The 20,968-nt window shown below is 44.7% G+C and overlaps 1 protein-coding gene across 1 annotated transcript in view; it reads left to right on the top strand.

Annotated features, from left to right (window-relative positions):
* The window catches only part of LOC126484431 (cytochrome P450 6k1-like), a 132,182-nt gene that overhangs the window by 68,976 nt on the left and 42,238 nt on the right, over positions 1–20,968 (top strand). The window contains exon 4 of the mRNA XM_050107946.1: positions 5,203–5,465. Within this exon, the coding sequence (XP_049963903.1) occupies positions 5,203–5,465 (263 nt within the window). The remainder of the gene's footprint in view (positions 1–5,202; positions 5,466–20,968) is intronic.

Here is a 20,968-nt window from a genome sequence, read left to right as displayed (position 1 = left end):
ACAAAGGTAAATATGGCGTATATATGAGAAGTGTAGTACAAAATGACACGAAAAGTGTAAAATGTGGTTGCACTGTACCAGCAAATTGCCACCACGTCGACGCACAAGTCAATTAATTTAATTAAAAATGTGTTGCACTGTGGAGTTAACATTAATTTACCGCCAAGATATGCTCTCCCGAAGTTACAACGAACGACTGCGTCACCGAACGACATTAAACTCCTAGTGAAAATTGTTGTTTCACCGTAAACACCGTAATCCTTTGGTAGCTCAGCCGTTACAGCGGTGAACCGTTGGAGATTACAAGATAACTACCTGAGATTGCTGATTTGAATCTAACCCGATAGCACATTTTAATTTGTTTGTAAAACAACTCGACAGTCGTCTCGTATGAAAACCAAATCACAATTACAAAATTTTACCACATCCATCAAAACAGAATATTATTGTGTTTTCCATCCTGTTTACATGCGCTTTCATTTGCAATCGCTGTTGACACACATCATGTTCAGAAAGATATTTTCTGGTTAATATGACCACACATTTTTTACTTTATTAGAAAAAATGTTTTCACTTTCGTATGCTTATTGTTGAAGCTTCTGCAGTTTCAGCATGTTAACAAAGATGAAATAAGTCCGCTTCAGACGCCAACGTTAGTTTGCACTCACAAACGTCACAGTCCTTACGTTTGTGTCTCCTGCATGTTGTACACGCTTCGTATCTCTCCGTACGACCTCATCGTCGTACACCTCGTTGTGCTACAGGTGTATGGTGATATTTTCACTACTAGCAACGCTTCCAGAAAAGTGAATTGTTTGTTCGCAAAGTAAATGCATTTGTCCTCTATTGTCCATTTCTCAGACTAAGACTAATTTGACGCTATGTATAGAACATGCAACAATAGAAACAGCTGCTACAATAAGTTCATGCTAGCGTGGTTTTCATATTTCGTGCGAAACTTTTAAAAATGTACGGCCCTCCCAGGAGTCGGACATGTGACGTCTTGTTTTGCAGTCGGATGCGCTATCCGTTGTGTCATCGAATGCCAGCTATTCAGTGCCTTTATCTACTATAGACGAAATGTGCACCAAGTTTTTCAAAGAATAATTTTGGTGTGCTCTTCGGTCGTCGCTCATGACTGATAGTCGACAATGTAGTTATAATATACGGACTCATTTGCAAAAGTTCTAGTTTCTAGGTTTAGAGCGAGAGATGTTGTAGGGAATAGGGGAAAGAATGTTCGTCGTTGCAGATATCGCCGCTCTAGGTGGAGGGATAAACGCATCAACTTTCGCAAGCCTTCCTCCATCACCGTCCACAATATTCCTTTCTATTGTTACTTAAGAGTTTTTATTGCATTTTCCATCACTAAACGGGTAACCTGTTTGCAGAGAAAGTACGTAAAAGGCTCGTAACTGCGGCTAACGCTCCTATAACACTTGTATAACTTCGTCTTACTCCTTGTCTGTGACGTCACCAGAGCATAAGCCAATAACAGAGCGTTTTCAGTTACATGACCAGATCTTGATACTGAATGTTTTTTAAGCTTTAATTACATAAAAATAACACATATTTTGTGAGAATATTGACCGTAAGTGCTCTTCAAATTTTGTAATCAGTCAGAATAACAACAATCCGAATCATATTTCTAGCATAGGGAAATAGCCCATTAAAATAGTCAGTACATTACATTTTATTTGTAAATGACGCAGTGGTAGTACCCATGGCATAAGGTCACTGGTTAAATCATAAGATAGCACTATAAAAAGGACCATTATCTCTTATGGGAGTGGACACGCCAGTTATAGAAAATACAAAAAAGGAAGACGAAGTGCAAAGGGAAGAATGTGGGTTATCAGGACAACACCTTGAAAGGTAACCAGTAGAAGGGAAGTAAGACACTGATACAAGGAAGAGAGTAAAAGCTACGCTGTGTATCCTATAGATCACTGAAGATGTCACAGAACTATTTGTGATTCGAGTTGATTTCTCTCATTCAGGACGTTGGGCGGAGTATCTGAACTAACTACGTTTGTGGCTGAATAGTCAGTAACACTAATGGTGGCGTTAAATTTAAACTTAATGATGTTTCTGTTAGCACATTGGTAACAAAGAACACAGGTCTCGGACTGTGTGTGATCTGTGAGAGTATTAACTTACCGATCGAACTGCCGCTCTAAAAGAACAGTGAGGTGCTTAGCTTATACGTGACAGTTTAGGGTAATGTGTGTGGTCTGAAAACTTTGTGACAAAGGCAAGTTCAATGGAAATCAAGTAAGCAAAGTAGAATTACAAAAGTATATACGTTCTTATGTTTCCAGATAGTCATAGGCCTTATGGTGTGTATGTAAATTAACCTGGCCCATACTCCATATTTAATTCACCTGAACATCTGAGGGAAAGTTGTGACCAAAGATGCCTTGTACAATTGCTTGCTGGAAATAATCCATCAAGAGTAATGACATATGAAACCATTCCGTTAGTGCAGACTGGCCCCTGTAGGATTGCAACGGGGACTGGAAGTGTGCGTGGAGTGTGAATGAAGAAATTACGGAAACTATTGCTGGAGTGCAAGAAAACGGAATGGAGAGCGGTAAAGCTGCCATCAAAAGTAAATCATGGGCGAGAATGGTATCGACACCACTGATAACACACATGATGAGCAACACCAGAATGCTCTTATGGAAGTGGAGGAGAGTGTGGAGATGACAGCAGGCGTTAGTGAAAACAACGAATAATTGAAATTCAATGAAATAGCTATTCTGAATACGCAGTAAAGAAATGCGACGACGAACCCGTAACCGATGGAGGCACAACGCTGGAGAAATCCTTGGAAAATGGACGCAATAACAAAAGCTCGTCAATTCTACGACATTCATTAAACTCTTAATTCGGGAAATACAAACCAACAACGCTAACTTCTTTAGAATAGGCAAGATAAGCAGCAAAGAAACCGAGAAGAGAAGTTCAAACTCTTGCCTCGAATATAAAAATATATAAATCAAACGGAAAAGAATGACATTGAACTCACACCTGTCTCTGTGATTCGTGTCAAGGAATGTTTGTGGATGTGTGTTCGTTGTTCTCAGTTTCAGGTTTGTTACTATTTTCCGTTTTTCTTTCCTTAGGCACTACAGAAAACCTTTGCATGCTGTTTCATTACGTCTGGCGCTTCTTCCTGTTACACGAGTTTCAACATCGAAAACTCTAAAACAAAGACTAATGTGATGGGTTTCTGGGGTAAGGATCCAGTCCAGTTCAGAATAATTGTGGATGACGTGATTTTAGAACCAGTGCAATCCTTCACTTATTTGGGATACCAGATTGACCTAAGCAGTAGTACAGATCAAGATGCACAATTGGCTAGAATGGAAATATATGTAGCACCATACATATTGTATTTATCCCTTTCAGACCCTCTGGCTACATTTGTATACATTAATATTACTATGTATTAGCCGCAGCAGAAATACACTGATGAGCCAAAGAAACTGGTACACCTGCCTTATACCGCGTAGGGCTCCCGCGAGCAAGCAAAAGTGCCGCTACACGACATAGGGTGGACTCGACTGAGGACTAATGTTTCGTCGAATGGTTCGCACGCTGACACTTGTTAATGGCCCAGCATTGAAATCATCAGAAAATTGCGGAAGGTTAGCACTCTGGTCACGTTCAACGATTATCTTCAGTCGTCGTTGGTCCCGTTCTTGCAGGATCTTTCTCCGGCCATAGCGATGTCGGTGATTTGATGTTTTACCGGATTCCTGATATTCACGGTACACTCGTGAAGTGGTCGTACGGGAAAATCCCCACTTCATCTCTACCTTGTAGATGCTGTGTCCCATCGCTCGTGGGCCACGTTCAAACTCACTTAAATGTTGATAATCTGTCACTGTAGCAGCAGTAACCGATCTGACAACTGCACCATATACTTGTTGTATCACGGAGACGTTGCCGACCGCAGCGCCGTATTCTGCCTGTTCACATATGTCTGTATTTGAATACGCATGCCTATACCAGTTTCTTTGGCGCTTCAGTGCATTTTTCCTCAGTGGAAACCTCATGTACACATTTTGGTATGTTTAATCTTGGGCATATTATAAAAATATCGACAACAGAATGTAGGAGTAGGCTGCAGCTTGTGGTCGCCAGAAAACACGGAATTAGTTGATAAGTTATATTTCACTACATAATTTAGTATTATCATTGTTACTTTTTCGTGATATTTATTGAACGGTCACTTTATTTATTACAACAGTGAATATTTCAAAAACAATTATTGTAGTCCATAAAAAGAAACAAAGGTTTCAAAGTATATTTTGAACACAGGTATATACACACGCACAAATCTTGCATCTAAAATCATTGAAAAATCACCTAAGAGCTTCAGAGCATAGAGAAAAACTTTCCTAACTCCAGAAAACATTCTAGTATGAAACGGTTAAAAATAAAGCTAGAGTAGAATTGGGGGTAAAATTTCGTAAAATTACGGTTCTTCTAGTAATTCTTCATGGGAGTGAATGCTTGATACACACAAAAAAATAAAAGTATGCCAAATACAAAGTATAGAAATGAAATTTCTAAGAAGAAATAATGGCTACTCAGGAACAGACGAGGTAATTTTCTACCGTGTTTTTGATACGGAATCCAATTTGTAGCCTAGCTTTCCGAAACAATATAACTATCAGAAATGTGACGCCAGTATGGTAAAAGTACAAACCTATCTTTTTTCAGTTGGTTCTTTGCTAATATGAGTGATTTTTATTCCTAGCTTGTTCCTTTTGTTCAGATGGTTCAAATGGCTCTGAGCACTATGGGACTTAACTGCTGAGGTCATCAGTCCCCTAGATCTTAGAACCACTTAAACCTAGCTAACCTAAGGACATCACACACATCCATGCCCGAGGCAGGATTCGAACCTGCGACCGTAGCGGTCGCGCGGTCCCAGACTGTAGCGCCTAGAACCGCTCGGCCACTTCGGCCGGCGTTTCTTTTGTTTTTTGGTGTATAATCCCATAACCCAAGTTGGGCCTAAGCCATTGTTAGATGCTTTCTCCTTCACTGTTTGTAACACAGCATTAACATGCGCGTCACATAAAGCGTATTTGATTATCCTGTCAATAAAACCCATACAAGCCGCATAGCCATCCACATTATAAAATTTTCATTTTGCATAGATTAAAAGCGGTCTCTGCCCGGCAGACGATCCAGCAATGCGGCCGAGAGCTGGCAGAAGTGGCGACGGAGTTCGCAAGTCGTGGAAGCTCTGTCGAGATTCGTGAGATGGTGGCGCGCTACAGCACTGACGTCATCGTCTCGGTGGGCTTCGGCCTTGAGTCGGACTGCCAGCGCAATCCGGACGCTGTCTTCCGCGGCTGGGGCCGCAGGGTGTTCGCGCCCGATCTGAAGTCCAGCTTCGGCTTCAGGCTGAACTTCATCTCCCCACTGCTGGCGGACTTACTGAGGCAAGTTTCGCAGCTAAAAGTAATGCACACTTCATCTAAGAACCGAAGGGCAAGGTAACGCTGTGCCTGAAAAGTAACGATTCACACGTGTTTCCCAAATACACACTCCCGCCATTAAAACTGCGGCACCATGGAGCATTTCAGGTAACGATGCTTTACTCGTTATGTGTACACAGCATAGGAGGAATAATACATGATTAAATTTGTATGTGATTTTGGGAAGATGCGAAGGTGCGAAGGTGCGAACATTAGTACTGTGGTGTGCGTACTGTAAGACCTTCGGTGCACACACCATCAGATTATTTGACTTGTCACTCTAACGAAGTAGGTGAGTGTCAGCAATATGTCCCGTGGTCTTATCATGGCGTGTTTATCTTCTGCCGTTGGGTCAGACGATAGAAATGTCACCTGCACGCTTAGAGTAGCAGATTGACGGTGACCAACATTAAACAGAACTTGATTATTTTCACACACATTTATTAAAATAATAACAAGCATAAACATTACTTAACTTGATTCTGGATGCTATTTACAATTGACAATCTGAAGTCCCTTTGGTCTTGGTACGTTAATCTTATTCTCACATGTCTCTGATACTTGACAAAGTGTCTATACATTTATCTTCATGGCTATGTATAGGAATATGGTAATCTTACTAGGCGCAGACTGAAACGTGACTATAGACTGGTACAGACAAATGCAGACTGGTACAGACTGTTGCAGACAAATACAGACTGACTACTAGGAGGTCTGTACACTCGTTATAATACCTTGTGCATGCATGTATCACTGCGCGAGTGTGATCCGTGAGGAGAAAAGGTTCTACGTTAGCAGCAATTTCATTGGCTGCGTTACATATTAATACGCAGATCGGCGGAAGCAGAATTTGGTCCGTCTCTAAGGCAGCGCCATCTCGTAGTGTGGAGACGGACGAGCGCTGCGCCTGCGCTGTTGTGCTTAGCAGGGGGCGCTCTAGTGGGAACGTTGTGTACGCGCTGACTGCGCGGAACTATGTACACGACAAGTACATAGGGCTACTATCTCTGCTAAGAGCATCAATTCTAATCAGGCTAGGGATCGAGTCGAATTAAACTTGCATCACGTCGTTACACGCTATTCTAACTCTGTGCAGGAGCTCATCAGTTGTAGTGCCTAGTGCATGCTGCTGCCAGCCACTCGGCGACCTACGGCCAGATGTTTCTAACGTTCTCATGTAATTGGGTCGTAAGATTACAAAAGGACAGAAGTAAGACCGCAAGCCCGCACAGTTGGACGTGCGTTCTAACGCACGACTTTCTGGGCGCTAAGGAGCGCCTGGTCCCCGGTACGAATCCGCCTGGCGGATTTGTGTCGAAGTCCGCTGAACCAGCCAGTCTGTCGATGGTTTTTAGCTGGATTTCCAACTGCCTTGGCGAATGCAGGCTGGTTGCCATTATTCCGCCTCAGTTACACTATGTCGGCGATTGATGCACAAACAAGTTCTCCACATACGCGTATTCTTTTTTTTTTTTTTGTCATCAGTCTACTGACTGGTTTGATGCGGCCCGCCACGAATTCCTTTCCTGCGCTAACCTCTTCATCTCAGAGTGGCACTTGCAACCTGCGTCCTCAATTATTTGCTTGACGTATTCCAATCTCTGTCTTCCTCTACAGTTTTTGCCCTCTACAGCTCCTTCTAGTACCAAGGAAGTCATTCCCTCATGTCTTAGCAGATGTCCTACCATCCTGTCCCTTCTCCGTATCAGTGTTTTCCACGTATTCCTTTCCTCTCAGATTCTGCGTAGAACCTCCTCATTCCTTACCTTATCAGTTCACCTAATTTTCAACATTCGTCTAAAGCACCACATCTCAAAATCTTCGATTCTCTTCTGTTCCGGTTTTCCCACAGTCCATGTTTCACTACCATACAACGCTGTACTCCAGACGTACATTCTCAGAAATTTCTTCCTCTAATTAAGGCCGGTATTTGATGTTAGTAGACTTCTCTTGGCCAGAAATGCCTTTTTTGCCAAAGCGAGTCCGCTTTTGATGTCCTCCTTGCTCTGTCCGTCATTGGTTATTTTACTGCCTAGGTAGCAGAATTCCTTAACTTCATTGACTTCGTGACCATCAATCCTGATGTTAAGTTTCTCGCTGTTCTCATTTCTGCTACTTCTCATTCCCTTCGTCTTTCTCCGATTTACTCTCAAACCATACTGTGTAATCATTAGACTGTTCATTCCATTCAGCAGATCATTTAATTCTTCTTCACTTTCACTCAGGATAGCCATGTCATCAGTGAATCGTATCATTGATATCCTTTCACCTTGTATTTTAATTCCACTCCTGAACCTTTCTTTTATTTGCATCATTGCTTCCTCGATGTACAGATTGAAGAGTAGGGGCGAAAGGCTACAGCCTTGTCTTACACCCTTCTTAATACGAGCCCTTCGTTCTTGATCGTCCACTCTTATTATTCCCTCTTGGTTGTTGTACATATTGTATATGACCTGTCTCTCCCTATAGCTTACCCCTACTTTTTTCAGAATCTCGAACAGCTTGCAACATTTTATACAGTCGAACGCTTTTTCCAGGTCGACAAATCCTATGAACGTGACTTGATTTTTCTTTAGCCTTGCATGCATTATTAGCCGTAACGTCAGAATTGCCTCTCTCGTCCCTTTACTTTTCCTAAAGCCAAACTGATCGTCACCTAGCACATTCTCAATTTTCTTTTCCATTCTTCTGCATATTATTCTTGTAAGCAGCTTCGATGCATGAGCTGTTAAGCTGATTGTGCGATAATTCTCGCACTTGTCAGCTCTTGCCGTCTTCGGAAATATGTGGATGATGCTTTTCCGAAAGTCAAATGGTATGTCGCCAGACTCATATATTCTACACACCAACGTGAATAGTCGTTTTGTTGCCACTTCCCCCAATGATTTTAGAAATTCTGATGGAATGTTATCTATCCCTTCTGCCTTATTTGACCGTAAGTCCTCCAAAGCTCTTTTAGATTCCGATTCTAATACTGGATCCCCTATCTCTTCTAAATCGACTAATGTTTCTTCTTCTATCACATCAGACAAATCTTCACCCTGATAGAGGCTCTCGATGTATTCTTTCCACCTATCTGCTCTCTCCTCTGCATTTAACAGTGGAATTCCCGTTGCACTCGTAATGTTACCACCATTGCTTTTAATGTCACCAAAGGTTGTTTTGACTTTCCTGTATGCTGAGTCTGTCCTTCCGACAATCATATCTTTTTCGATGTCTTCACATTTTTCCTGCAGCCATTTCGTCTTAGCTTCCCTGCGCTTCCTATTTATTTCATTCCTCAGCGACTTGTATTTCTGTATTCTTGATTTTCCCGGAACATGTTTGTACTTCCTCCTTTCATCAATCAACTGAAGTATTTCTTCTGTTACCCATGGTTTCTTCGCAGCTACCTTCTTTGTACCTATGTTTTCCTTCCCAACTTCTGTGATGGCCCTTTTTAGAGATGTCCATTCCTCTTCAACTGTACTGCCTACTGCGCTATCCCTTATTGCTGTATCTATAGCGTTAGAGAACTTCAAACGTATCTCGTCATTCCTTAGTACTTCCGTATCCCACTTCTTTGCGTATTGATTCTTCCTGACTAATGTCTTGAACTTCAGCCTACTCTTCATCACTACTATATTGTGATCTGAGTCTATATCTGCTCCTGGGTACGCCTTACAATCCAGTATCTGATTTCGGAATCTCTGTCTGACCATGATGTAATCTAATTGAAATCTTCCCGTATCACCCGGCCTTTTCCTAGTATACCTCCTCCTCTTGTGATTCTTGAACAGGGTATTCGCTATTACTAGCTGAAACTTGTTACAGAACTCAATTAGTCTATCTCCTCTTTCATTCCTTGTCCCAAGCCCATACTCTCCCGTAACCTTTTCTTCTACTCCTTCCCCTGCAACTGCATTCCAGTCGCCCATGACTATTAGATTTTCGTCCCCCTTTACATACTGCATTACCCTTTCAATATCCTCATACACTTTCTCTATCTGTTCATCTTCAGCTTGCGACGTCGGCATGTATACCTGAACTATCGTTGTCGGTGTTGGTCTGCTGTCGATTCTGATTAGAATAACCCGGTCACTGAACTGTTCACAGTAACACACCCTCTGCCCTAGCTTCCTATTCATAACGAATCCTACACCTGTTATACAATTTTCTGCTGCTGTTGATATTACCCGATATTCATCTGACCAGAAATGCTGGTCTTCCTTCCACTTCACTTCACTGACCCATACTGTATCTAGATTGAGCCTTTGCATTTCCCTTTTCAGATTTTCTAGTTTCCCTACCACGTTCAAGCTTCTGACATTCCACGCTCCGACTCGTAGAACGTTATCCTTTCGTTGATTTTTCAATCTTTTTCTCATGGTAACCTCCCCCTTGGCAGTCCCCTCCCGGAGATCCGAATGGGGGACTATTCCGGAATCTCTTGCCAATGGAGAGATCATCATGACATTTCTTCAATTACAGGCCACATGTCCTGTGGATACACGTTACGTGTCTTTAATGCAGTGGTTTCCATTGCCTTCTGCATCCTCATGTCGTTGATCATTGCTGATTCTTCCGCCTTTAGGGGCAATTTCCAGCCCCTAGGACAAGAGAGTGCCCTGAACCTCTATCCACTCCTCCACCCCCTTTGACAAGGCCGTTGGCAGAATGAGGCTGACTTCTTATGCCGGAAGTCTTCACCGCCAATGCTGATTATTTATCAAAATTTAGGCAGTGGCGGGGATCGAACCCGGGACCGAAGAGGTTTTGATTATAAATCAAAGACGCTACCCCCCTTTTTTTTCTTTTTTTTTATTACATGCTGGCCGGCACACCGGACTTCGATCCTAATCCGCCGGGCGGATTCGTGCCGGGGACCGGCACACCTTCCCGCTCGGGAAGCAGCGCGTTTTTTTATTTTTATTTTTTTTATTATTTATTTATTTATTTTTTTTTCTTTTTCCAAAAGAAAACAAAGACTACAATTCTACTGGTTTCTCCGTCCAGTAAACAAAAATGAGTCTCCTTCGTCTCGTTGGCGAAGAAACAATCTTTTGGAACAAAAAAAAGTTTCTCAAAATCAAAATCAAATTTCTTTTTCCTTTAAGAACAAATTATGAGGAATAAATAAGGAAAAGCTTGCTAAGTCGTCGTGCGACTTGTAGTTAAAGTCCAGTTCTTACAGGAGCTCCTGAAGTGTATCCGCCTACAGCATGCCAGCTCGTCCAAACGTGTCTTCTCTTGGCGTAGACGTGGGTTCTGGGTAGCAGATCTATTCAGTTCGGTTCGGTTTACACAGTTTTCAGCTTCTCAGGGCTTGGACGTTCCAGCTACTAGGTGGGTCACCGAAAGTGCTCCGTAAGATATTGGAAAAATACTGTTTATAGCGTGGGTTGCGTATCAGGACGCAGTGTCGTTCGTTGAGATAAGTCCAATATCCTAGCGTAGACTTGTCGCCAGAAGTAAGAAGATAGCGGATCGTGTGGCCACAGATCCAATTCACAGAGTTAGTTTTGGCGGAGGGGTAGAAAGTCTTATCGGGGTACAAAAGCATGTGGACGTCGATCTGAGCCGGTGTCTGGCGAGTAAGAAACGCCAAAATTCGCCGCGCAAGTGTCCAGACGTCCAGCGCTGTGCCACAGTGGAACCGGTGGACATCCGTGTCATCCACTCCACAGTGTGTGCAGAGGGACGAATCGGCAAGATAGATGCGGTGCAGACGATCTCGGTTAACTTGTTTGCCATTCACGGTGATGTACCATGCTGATTGAACGTCTGATTCGACAAAACGCGCATGGATCGCCTTCCATATGTGTCGCCACACGTACTGTGGATACTTACGTTCGATGGGGTTGGACGGGCGGCACTGTTGTAACAATTCGGAGACTGTTGTCGTGAGGTACAAACGTGTAAGTGGTAAGGACCGGTAGATATAACTGAACTCCAGGAAAAATCTGGATGTAATAAAAGGGGGTTGGAATGGTCGATACCAGTACTGGGGCGGACAAGGAGGCCGGTGCAAAGTTGTGAAGCAGGAGGCTAGTAAGGCTCTGCGGGCAACGATGCCAAAGTTTTAGTTGGGAGCTGACGCATAGTGCCTTGACACGAGTCGGCACGTGGATGAGTCCCACCCCGCCACGATCTCGTGGCAGTGCAAGGGATTCATACTGCACCTTGAATAACATCCCCGAGCTGACGAAGGAGCCGAAAGCCATCAACAGTCGTCGCGCCAGGAGATTTGGGACTGGTAGTACTTGAGCCACGTGTGGTATACGGGAAGCATGATACATGTTCACGTATTGCGCGCGTTGGATAACGTCGAGAGCTCGTAGCCGGTGATCTGCAAGATTTGCTCTGATCGTCTGGAGCAAGCGTCTACCATTGATAGTCGCTGAGCGGTGCAGGTCTGCTGTGAAATCAAGTCCAAGACACCGCATGGTGGCGGCGACACTAAGGGGGGCAGCGCATCTCTCCGGCAAGCCCTCACCAATGAGTAGGACCTTGGATTTGGACACGTTGAGGCAGCTCCCCGACGCTTCTCCGTAAGTCGCCACCCATGTCAGTGCTGCTCGTACTTCATCTTCACTGCGCAGATATAGTACTATGTCGTCTGCGTAGGCTGTACAACAAAAACGGTGGCCTTGCACAGCCATGCCTTCCAAACGTTGGCGCATGCCCTGGAGCAGGGGTTCCAAGGCGAAAGCATACAAAATCGTGGAAAGAGGGCATCCTTGTCGTACAGATCGTGCGATGACCAGGGACGGTGTAAGACGACCATTGTACAAGATTTTAGAGGTTGCACTACTCAACAGGCGCATAACCACTGTGACAATACCGACAGGAAAACCCATATGCTGAAGAACTGTCCGTAAATAGAAGTGGTCAACACGGTCGAAAGCCTGGATAAAGTCCAGTGAAGCCAAGGCGCCAGGGAGACGCTGATGATGCGCTAATGCTATCATGTCTCTGTAACGGCAAAGGGCCGTACGGATGTTGTTGTCGCCTCCTAGGGAAGTCTGGTCGCAGGATGTGACGTAACGTGCGATCTTCTTGAGTCGCGATGCCAGTAGCCGTGTGAATATTTTCATGTCGCTGTTGAGCAAAGTAAATGGTCGATAGTCCTGGACCCTCGATAACCCGCGCGGTTTATGTACGGGGATAATAATTCCTTCTAGAAAGGCGCTCGGGACCACTGTCATCGGTGACATCAGCTCTTGTGCGATTGCCGTCCACGTGGAAGCCAACAAATAGTGAATACTTTTATAAAATTCGATGGGTATACCGTCAGGTCCAGGAGATCTGTTATCGGAGCCCGCCTTGATAGCGTCTACCACTTCATCTGTGGTTACGTCGTCTTGGAGGTCATGCACTGCACCCTCCGGGAGAGTGATCGTAGTAAGCTGAGCGACTTCTGCGACCTGTGCTGCAGAATGCGGTACGGCCGCGTAGAGCTCGGCAAAATGAGCATGGAGAACACGACCGATACTTTGTTGGGTGTCGTGCCGGCGCCCTTCCACATCAGTGAGGACTTGGATCAGAACTCGTCGTCGTCGTTGTCTTTCCTGAAGGAGGTGGTACATCGACGGACGTTCTTGAGGGATTCGATTAGAAGCTCGAGAACGGACTACAGTGCCTTCCAAGTTACGCCGCATGATCAAGGAGATCTGCGCCTTCGTGCGATGGACCATCGACTGCCGGGCTGGCGAGAAAGGCATCGTCGTACAGTCACGTCGAATGGTGTAGTAGAAGTGCAGGGTATTAGTTTCCCACGCCTTTAATTCCTTCCCATAACTCATCAGAGTCTTCCTGAGAGTCGGCTTTGCACAGGAGAGCCACCATGATAAGGTGGAGCCATAGGCTTCTCGACGATGGTGGCAGCGTGCCCACGCTTCTTCGACCATACGGCGACAATCTGAGGAGGCCAGGTGAGCGACATTGAGTTTCCACAGACCACGACTATGCCACACTTGCTGTCGGGCGAGAGTGACGTCACAGAGGTACGCATCATGGTCTGAAAAGGCCAAGGGCCAGACTTCCGTATGACGTGTGCCATCAGCAAGGGAGCGGGTAACGTAGATGCGATCTATGCGGCTTGACGAGTGAGAGGTGTAGAATGTATAGCCCGGTTGAATTCCGTGGAGCTTCTTCCATGTGTCAACAAGTCGGAGACGGTCGATGACCACTGAGAGAGATGCACAAGGGGAATGTCGCGGGAGTTGGTCCGCGGGCTCTTGTGTCGAGTTAAAATCCCCACCGAGTACCAAATCGTCCTGCGGGCCGGTGAAGAGGGGTGTGACGCTTTCGGCAAAAAAAGTTTGTCGGTCATGACGGCGACCAGTGCCGGACGGAGCGTAGATATTAATAATACGCACGCCGAACAGTGTGAGGACCATACCTCGCGCAGTGGGGAGGTAGATGACGTCCTCTGCAGGGAGTCCGTCGCATAGCAGGATGGCGACGCCGCTACCGGTATCGGATGCGGGAGAAACATGGGCGTTGTATCCGGTGGGAACTAGGAAGTCAGCCACAAACACCTCTTGTAAGAGTGATATATCCACATCCGCAGAGTAAATAGTGTCTCTGAACATGGCCAGTTTATGGGGGGCACGAATGGTGGCAAGATTCATCGTGGAGATACGATATTGCTGTGTACGGCCACCCTCAGTATTTGCAGAACGTGCGGTAGATGTAGCCGGCAGGTGGAGACCCGCCGGTGGTCCCGCCGTGGTGATAATTACTGGCGGGGCGCCAGCCCCAGTGTCGCCGAGATGGACTCCTGTGCAGATACGCTGGCAGTCTGTTCCACTTCTTCTTCAACGTCATCGGCCCAGGAAGCTGACGACGTGGACATGTGACGGTCACGTACTTCCGGAACGGGTGTTGTGGATTCCGCAACATGAGTGGCAGGGGGACCGCCGTCATCATTCGTTGACAACGGCGAGGACACGTCCCTGCTGGGAGAGTAGGCGTCACAGGAGGGGTGCCTGTTGCTGCCACATCGCGTGACTGGACGCAATGTGGGAGATCACCGTCAGACAACAGGTCGACATTTCGTGGGGCCCTCTGAGAAAGGGCGTCATCGGAAGGCGTTCGTCGTCGTTTCCTGTGTTTGCGAGGCGACCACTGTTTTCTGATGTGACCTTCTGAATCAGAATGTGGTCGCCCGTCGTCTGACGCCGAACCCGTCTGGACAAAGGCAGACGTCGGCACGACACCGAGGTCGACGTCCATGGTTCCAACAGGAACATCGGTTTCGGTCTGCAAACCGGACGGTCCTGAAGCGAGCACTGGAGGCGACGCCGTGCTTGTGTCCTCGGCGAATTGTGCTGCGGCGGGTGGCGTTGACGATGCTGCTGGCGCAATTGAGACTGGTACGACGGTGTCCTGTGCAACCTTGGCGTAGGTGATTGGTAAGGACGTGACCGTCGAAGCCTGGGTCTCTTCACGTAACGGCGTCTGTATTAAACGGCGGTGTAAGCATTCGGAACGTACATGTCCCTCCTGGCCACATCCTGCGCACGTTCGTGGCTGTCCATCATACATGACGATGGCCCTCACACCGCCAATCAGCAGGTACGATGGGACATGTTTCGTCAGCTCAATTTTTATTTGCCGGACGCCATTTAATACGGGGTAGGTCGTAAATGTTTGCCACTTCTCCGCGACGTGACCCAAGACGGTGCCATATGGTTGGAAAGCGGCAATGACCACAGCCTGAGGCACCTCGAAAGGGAGCTCAAACACCCGCAATGTCCGGAGACCGGATCCAGCATGGGCGACCGTCACAGCTCCCGTATGTCCATCAGAGTGTTTAAATTTCAGTCCGGTGGCATGACGGTGAATTATGTCATTGCAAATTTCCTCCGTCGACATCTTGATGTAGACAACACTTCCAGTGATGGAAAAATGTATGCCGATTACGTCCTGGGGGTTCAAACGTAGATCCTCACGTAGGAACTGTTCGACTTCGAAAGCTCTGGGTCGTGGATGTTCGGCCTGAAACGTTACTTTGATCGTTGCACGGCGGTACGAGTGCGCCATGGTGTACTTTAGTACTGGACTCGATAGACACAAACACCGCGACGCGGAAGTAAACACCGCCGAGAACGGAGCGTCGGACGGCGCGCGGAGCAGCTCCGCACGCTAGCACGGCTGAGAGCCGACTGCCCATAGACCACGGGTACATCACTCCACGTACGCGTACACCACCATTACTGTACCATGCAAACATAGGAGTTACACTCGTCTGATGTGAGACGTTGCCTGGTGGTCCACTGGGGGCCGAACCGCACAGTAACCGTGGGTTCGGTGTGGGGCGGCGGAGGGGTGCAGTGGAGTGCGGTAGTCGTCGTGGGGTTGTGGATCACTGCGGCTGCGGCGTGGACGGAGCAATCCGTCGTTTCTAGGTCCCCGGTTAACATATAGTACAATAAAATACAAGACCGCAAGGCTGGGGACGAGCCATTATCACTTGCTGCAACCAACCAATGTAAAATTTAGAAAAAAACAGCATCAACTTACTTTTAGTAATTACATTAAGCCTACTAGGACAGTGTTCTCGCCCTCCACTTTGGTAATTTTGAGATCTTATAGTCTGCTTTGCATTTATTGATTCTCTTTTAGTCACAAAAGTGGTAAACGTATAAACGTACCACAAATATGTCAAATGAAGCCAACGCATCCAAATATTATTCTATTGATTAGCACTGCTAGATATTTGAAGAGATTTTCTAAACCCTCTTCATTGGTGCTATCACACTTTACAACTTCCACACCGCTTTTAAATTGCAGTCAATTTTATTATCATCATTTCAATTAAATAATAATTTTATCATAAAATCGATCTTATATCTAAATCTATCCTGATAGGTAATGTTTACATCGTACAGTTATCTCACTACATGCACGTGACTAAATTATGGTGTTCTGTCTGAATTTCCACAAACCAAAACGAACGTGCTAGGTCTACCACATGTATTTCATTCACATTAACGTTACTGTGGTTAACATATGCTGACGGAAAACAAACACATCAAGAAAGAGGTATCGTAGAGTAATGAGATTTTGGGAACACATTTGTATAGGTAACATACTTACGCGATTAACATCGCAAGATCACAGGTTAATGTAACCGCGAGAAAAGCCATTGCTAATTTGCAGTGCTACTACATTAATAACCAGTGTAGCGGCAAAAACGTTGAACGTAAGCTTACAGACGTGCTTACATTGTGTTATACTGGTGCCAGATGACAGTTTATGGGGTGGAGATCTATGCCTGTCGCATTTGGTCGGTCAATATATGGACAGTTAATGTTGGTTGTGGATGATGGTCGAGTTGTCCGATGACGTCGCATACGTGCTTAATTGGAGACAGAGATCTGGTGACTGAGCAGGTCAAGGTAACATGACCATACTCTGTAGAGAATGTTGGGTTACATGGGGGCGAGCGTTATCCCATTGGGAAACACCCCCTGGGCTACTGTTCACGAATGGCAGCAAAACAGGTCGAATCACCAGACTGACGCATAAATTTGCAATCGATGTGCGTAGGATAACGACGAGTGTGTTCTCGTTGTCATACGAAATCGCACCCTAGACCGTAACTCCAGGTGTTGATCCAGTGTGTCAGCACGCAGACTGGTTGGCTGCAGCCCCTCAACCCGTCCTCTTGTAACCAACACACGGCCATCAGCGACACCGAGACAGAAACACCTTTAATCAGAAAATACGACAGATCTCCACTCCACCCTCCAATGAGCTCTCACTTGAAGCACGGAAGTCGCAAATGATGGTGGTTTAGGTCAGTGGAATGACGCTACAGCCCTCTGGCTCGCAGCTGTCCTAGAAGTAACCAATTTGTAACAATTCATTGCGTCACTGTGGTGACAACTGCTCCTCCATTTGCTGCTGCAGATGCAATACGATGCACCAAAGCTATTTGCCGAAGATGACGGTCTTTCCTCTCTGTAGTGCCACGTGGCCCACCGGTCTTCCTGCGAGAGTACATTCTGTAAGGAGGCTGTTTGCTATGTAAGAGCCTGTTTAGGTTTTTATGTTGGTAACGTCACGTAGCGCTCTGTATGAAAATCACTGACTGTGCTGTGTGCAGTCTGTGGCTGGTTTGCATTGTTGGAAAATTTTCTATTGTAGTGTTGGGCAGTTGGATGTGAACAGCGCATAGCGTTGCGCACTTGGAAGTGAGCCGCCAGCAGTGGTGGATGTGGGGTGAGAGATGGCAGAATTTTGAGAGCGGACGATCTGGACTTGTGTCCATCAGAGAGAATAAATTTGTAATATTGTAATACTGTATATCATGAACTGATATATATATATATATATATATATATATATATATATATATATATATATATGATGATGAATTTTGAATGTTATTAAGGTAAATACATTGTTTGTTCTCTATCAAAATCTTTCATTTGCTAACTATGCCTATCAGTAGCTAGTTCCTTCAGCAGTTGAATCTTCACGTGTTTGTTGAAGTGTTTATTTAATTTGTTTCTGATTTCGTTCCATTTGTTTCTGTGTTTGTCTCTCATTTTGTTCCATTGTGTCTAACTGTTGCTGTGTTTGTCTCTCGTGTCGTTTTGAAGCTTTTGTCCCATTAGTTGGATTAATTGTAACAACAATGCACTGGTGTCTGAAACATGTTCCTCAGTGCTATTCGGCAGTGCATTTGAACCGGCAATATTCGCATTTTGAAAAGCAGAAAATGTGTCTTGACTTATTTGAGAAAACGGTGAGGACGCAAAACCTGAATCTACAGTATTTGCAAGATTGTGTCCTGTCATTTCGGATTCCTGAGGCGAGCTGTTGCCGACCGATCGATCGATAATACTTCCCTGTTCACTAATTGTTTCACTGTCTATACCTGGCCCATTTCCCTATGCACATTTACCAAATTACTCAGCGGCGCTAACGCACAACTCTCGTCTTCACTGTCATTTCTCAGTTTACTTTGGAGCCTAGTATTACGTTTTTCACACGCCGTAATTGTCACAATATTTCACACGGTAACACAGAAAAGCTAAATTTGAAGAGTAAAATAAGAAAACACACTAAAATAGCACTGAAAATGATATCTAATTAATTGCAAGCACAGCTGCGAAATACTTGGTGCAAATCTACATAACTACGCACTAGCAATAAACAATAGCTACACTAATTACACAAACTACAAGAAAAAATCAGAAGATTCCAGTGAGGTATCCTCGGCTAAGGGTCAACATATGAAACGTCCCCTTTAGAAAATTTTAAATGACTGTGCTGGTAAACCTGTTACGTTATTTGATTTTCAAACAGCTGAGCAGAACTGACGTACTCAGACATTTCTCTCTTTACTTGCTCTGATCAACACTAAACTGACACACAATATTTTTTGCGCAAGGCAATCTGACTTTCAATAATCCCTACAAAAGAATGGCCTTGACTAACAATAACCTTTACCTTTCATGAATCACTTACCTCACAAAAATCTTCGTTGCTCGAACTATTGCAATACAGTAAGCGCCAATACTGCCAGCTAAATCAAAGATTCTAACTACTGAAGGCACTAACTACTGATAGGCATAGCTAGCAAATGAAAGATTTTGATAGAGAACAAACATTGTATTTACCTTAATAATATTCAAATGTTCATGATATCCAGTATTACAAATTTACTCTTTCTGATGGACACACGTCCAGATCGTCCGCTCTCAAAATTCTGCCATCACTCTCCCCACGTCCACCACTGCTGGCGGCTCACCTCCAACTGCGAAACGCTACGTGCTGTTCACATCCAACTGCCCAACACTACAATAGAAAATATTCCAACAATGCAAACCAGCCACAGACTGCACACAGCACAGTCAGTGATTTTCATACAGGGCGCTACGTGGCGTTACCAACATAAAAACCTAAACAGGCTACTTACATAGCAAACAGCCTACGTACAATTCCAGTGACCGCTGCTGCCAGCAATCACGGACAGTGGCTACAGTCCTGCGAAGTTTTTCTGCGGTATCAGTGAAGAAACATGTAGCTTCTCGTAGCCCTACTACTCGACCTCGTTCAAACTTAGTGAGATGGTCATAATGGTGTCATCGTTGTCTTAAAGACAGTCTTCACTAACATCAACTCACCACGTATAATCTCAAAGCTAACTAACGCTCACGACCGGAGCGTATTTAAAGGCCATGTGATTTTCATCCTCATAGTATCACTACTGTCATCACTGGTATTCTACTGGCGCCAAATTTCAATAGACGTCATCTTTCGGATGTAGAAACATGCTAACCAACTTTCGTTTAATTCACACAACTCTTTCTTGGTGTTGCGATTTTTTTCTGTCAGTGTATATTATTAATATTTGCTGTCATTCTTCCTCTGTTTCTCATTTAGCTACGAATAAATATTATTCCCCTTTTTCAGCTAAATCTTTATTTTGTACTCTATCGAATATCTATTCAACTACCTACCAACAACTGCTTTTGTCTATAAAATAAACAATAATCGTTTAACTATACACATTTGTTATGAGACAAGTAGCGTTTTGTTGCAGGTCTTTTAGACCAGTTTACTATCCGCGATTCTAACACTGTGTTTTATCACTTACTGTCATGTTTCCTACCCTTTTCGTTTGCCCATTGGTTCCTGTGTAACTGTCCTATTGTTTTCATCCAGTGTCCACGCAAGAGCCAATGGCCACATGAAAGAACAGGAAACGTCTAAGTACCCAGTGATGAATCATAGTCCCATAGCTGCAAACAGTAAAATAACCTAAATGTGCTGCCACGAAACTCTACATGCCTCCGAACAAAATGTGTTGGGTTGAAACATGTTTGGTTGAAAACAAACATTCGGTTACAAAAGATGGATAATATGCAGGATGGAGCAAATTTCCATCGACAAACCTTCAAAGGTTATTCAGCGATATCTTCTGAGTATTTTGGTACAACGGTCCCACGGTCTCGTGATTGAGCTCTTGCATTTTCTTTGGTTTCTTGTCCCAAATTACCTTTGTATCTGTATTGCACTGAAAATATTAGTTGACCGTAATATTATTCACCTGGGAGTGAGAGCGTAACCGGGGATACGGACACGAACGACGGACGGAACAGAAACAGTTATGTAATGAAAACAGCAGCAATCTCTGTGATTAAGAGTTTGAAGTACGTAATACACCACATGAGGGGTAAACGCGAAGTTCCCCATCTGCTGTATCTGTTTCACAGGAATCTGTTCCACGTTCGTTTACCTTGTCAGTTTCCCTACCATTGTCGACATCATGTACCGAATATTCGTCTTCATTCTCCAGAATAACATTGTCATCTACATTCTCTATTGCTTCTGCCATTAACCCATCAGTGCGCCAATACTCGTTTTCAATTCCTTTTTACATGTTCGGAAACTTTTAGTCAGTCATGTTGTGTAATCTTGTTTGATTTACGAGAGTTAAACTAAAGCAAGAAACGTTTTTTGTA

Source organism: Schistocerca serialis, chromosome 6 (assembly GCF_023864345.2).
Source record: "Schistocerca serialis cubense isolate TAMUIC-IGC-003099 chromosome 6, iqSchSeri2.2, whole genome shotgun sequence".
Taxonomy (NCBI): domain Eukaryota; kingdom Metazoa; phylum Arthropoda; class Insecta; order Orthoptera; family Acrididae; genus Schistocerca; species Schistocerca serialis.
This window is presented reverse-complemented; position numbering and strand designations above follow the sequence as displayed.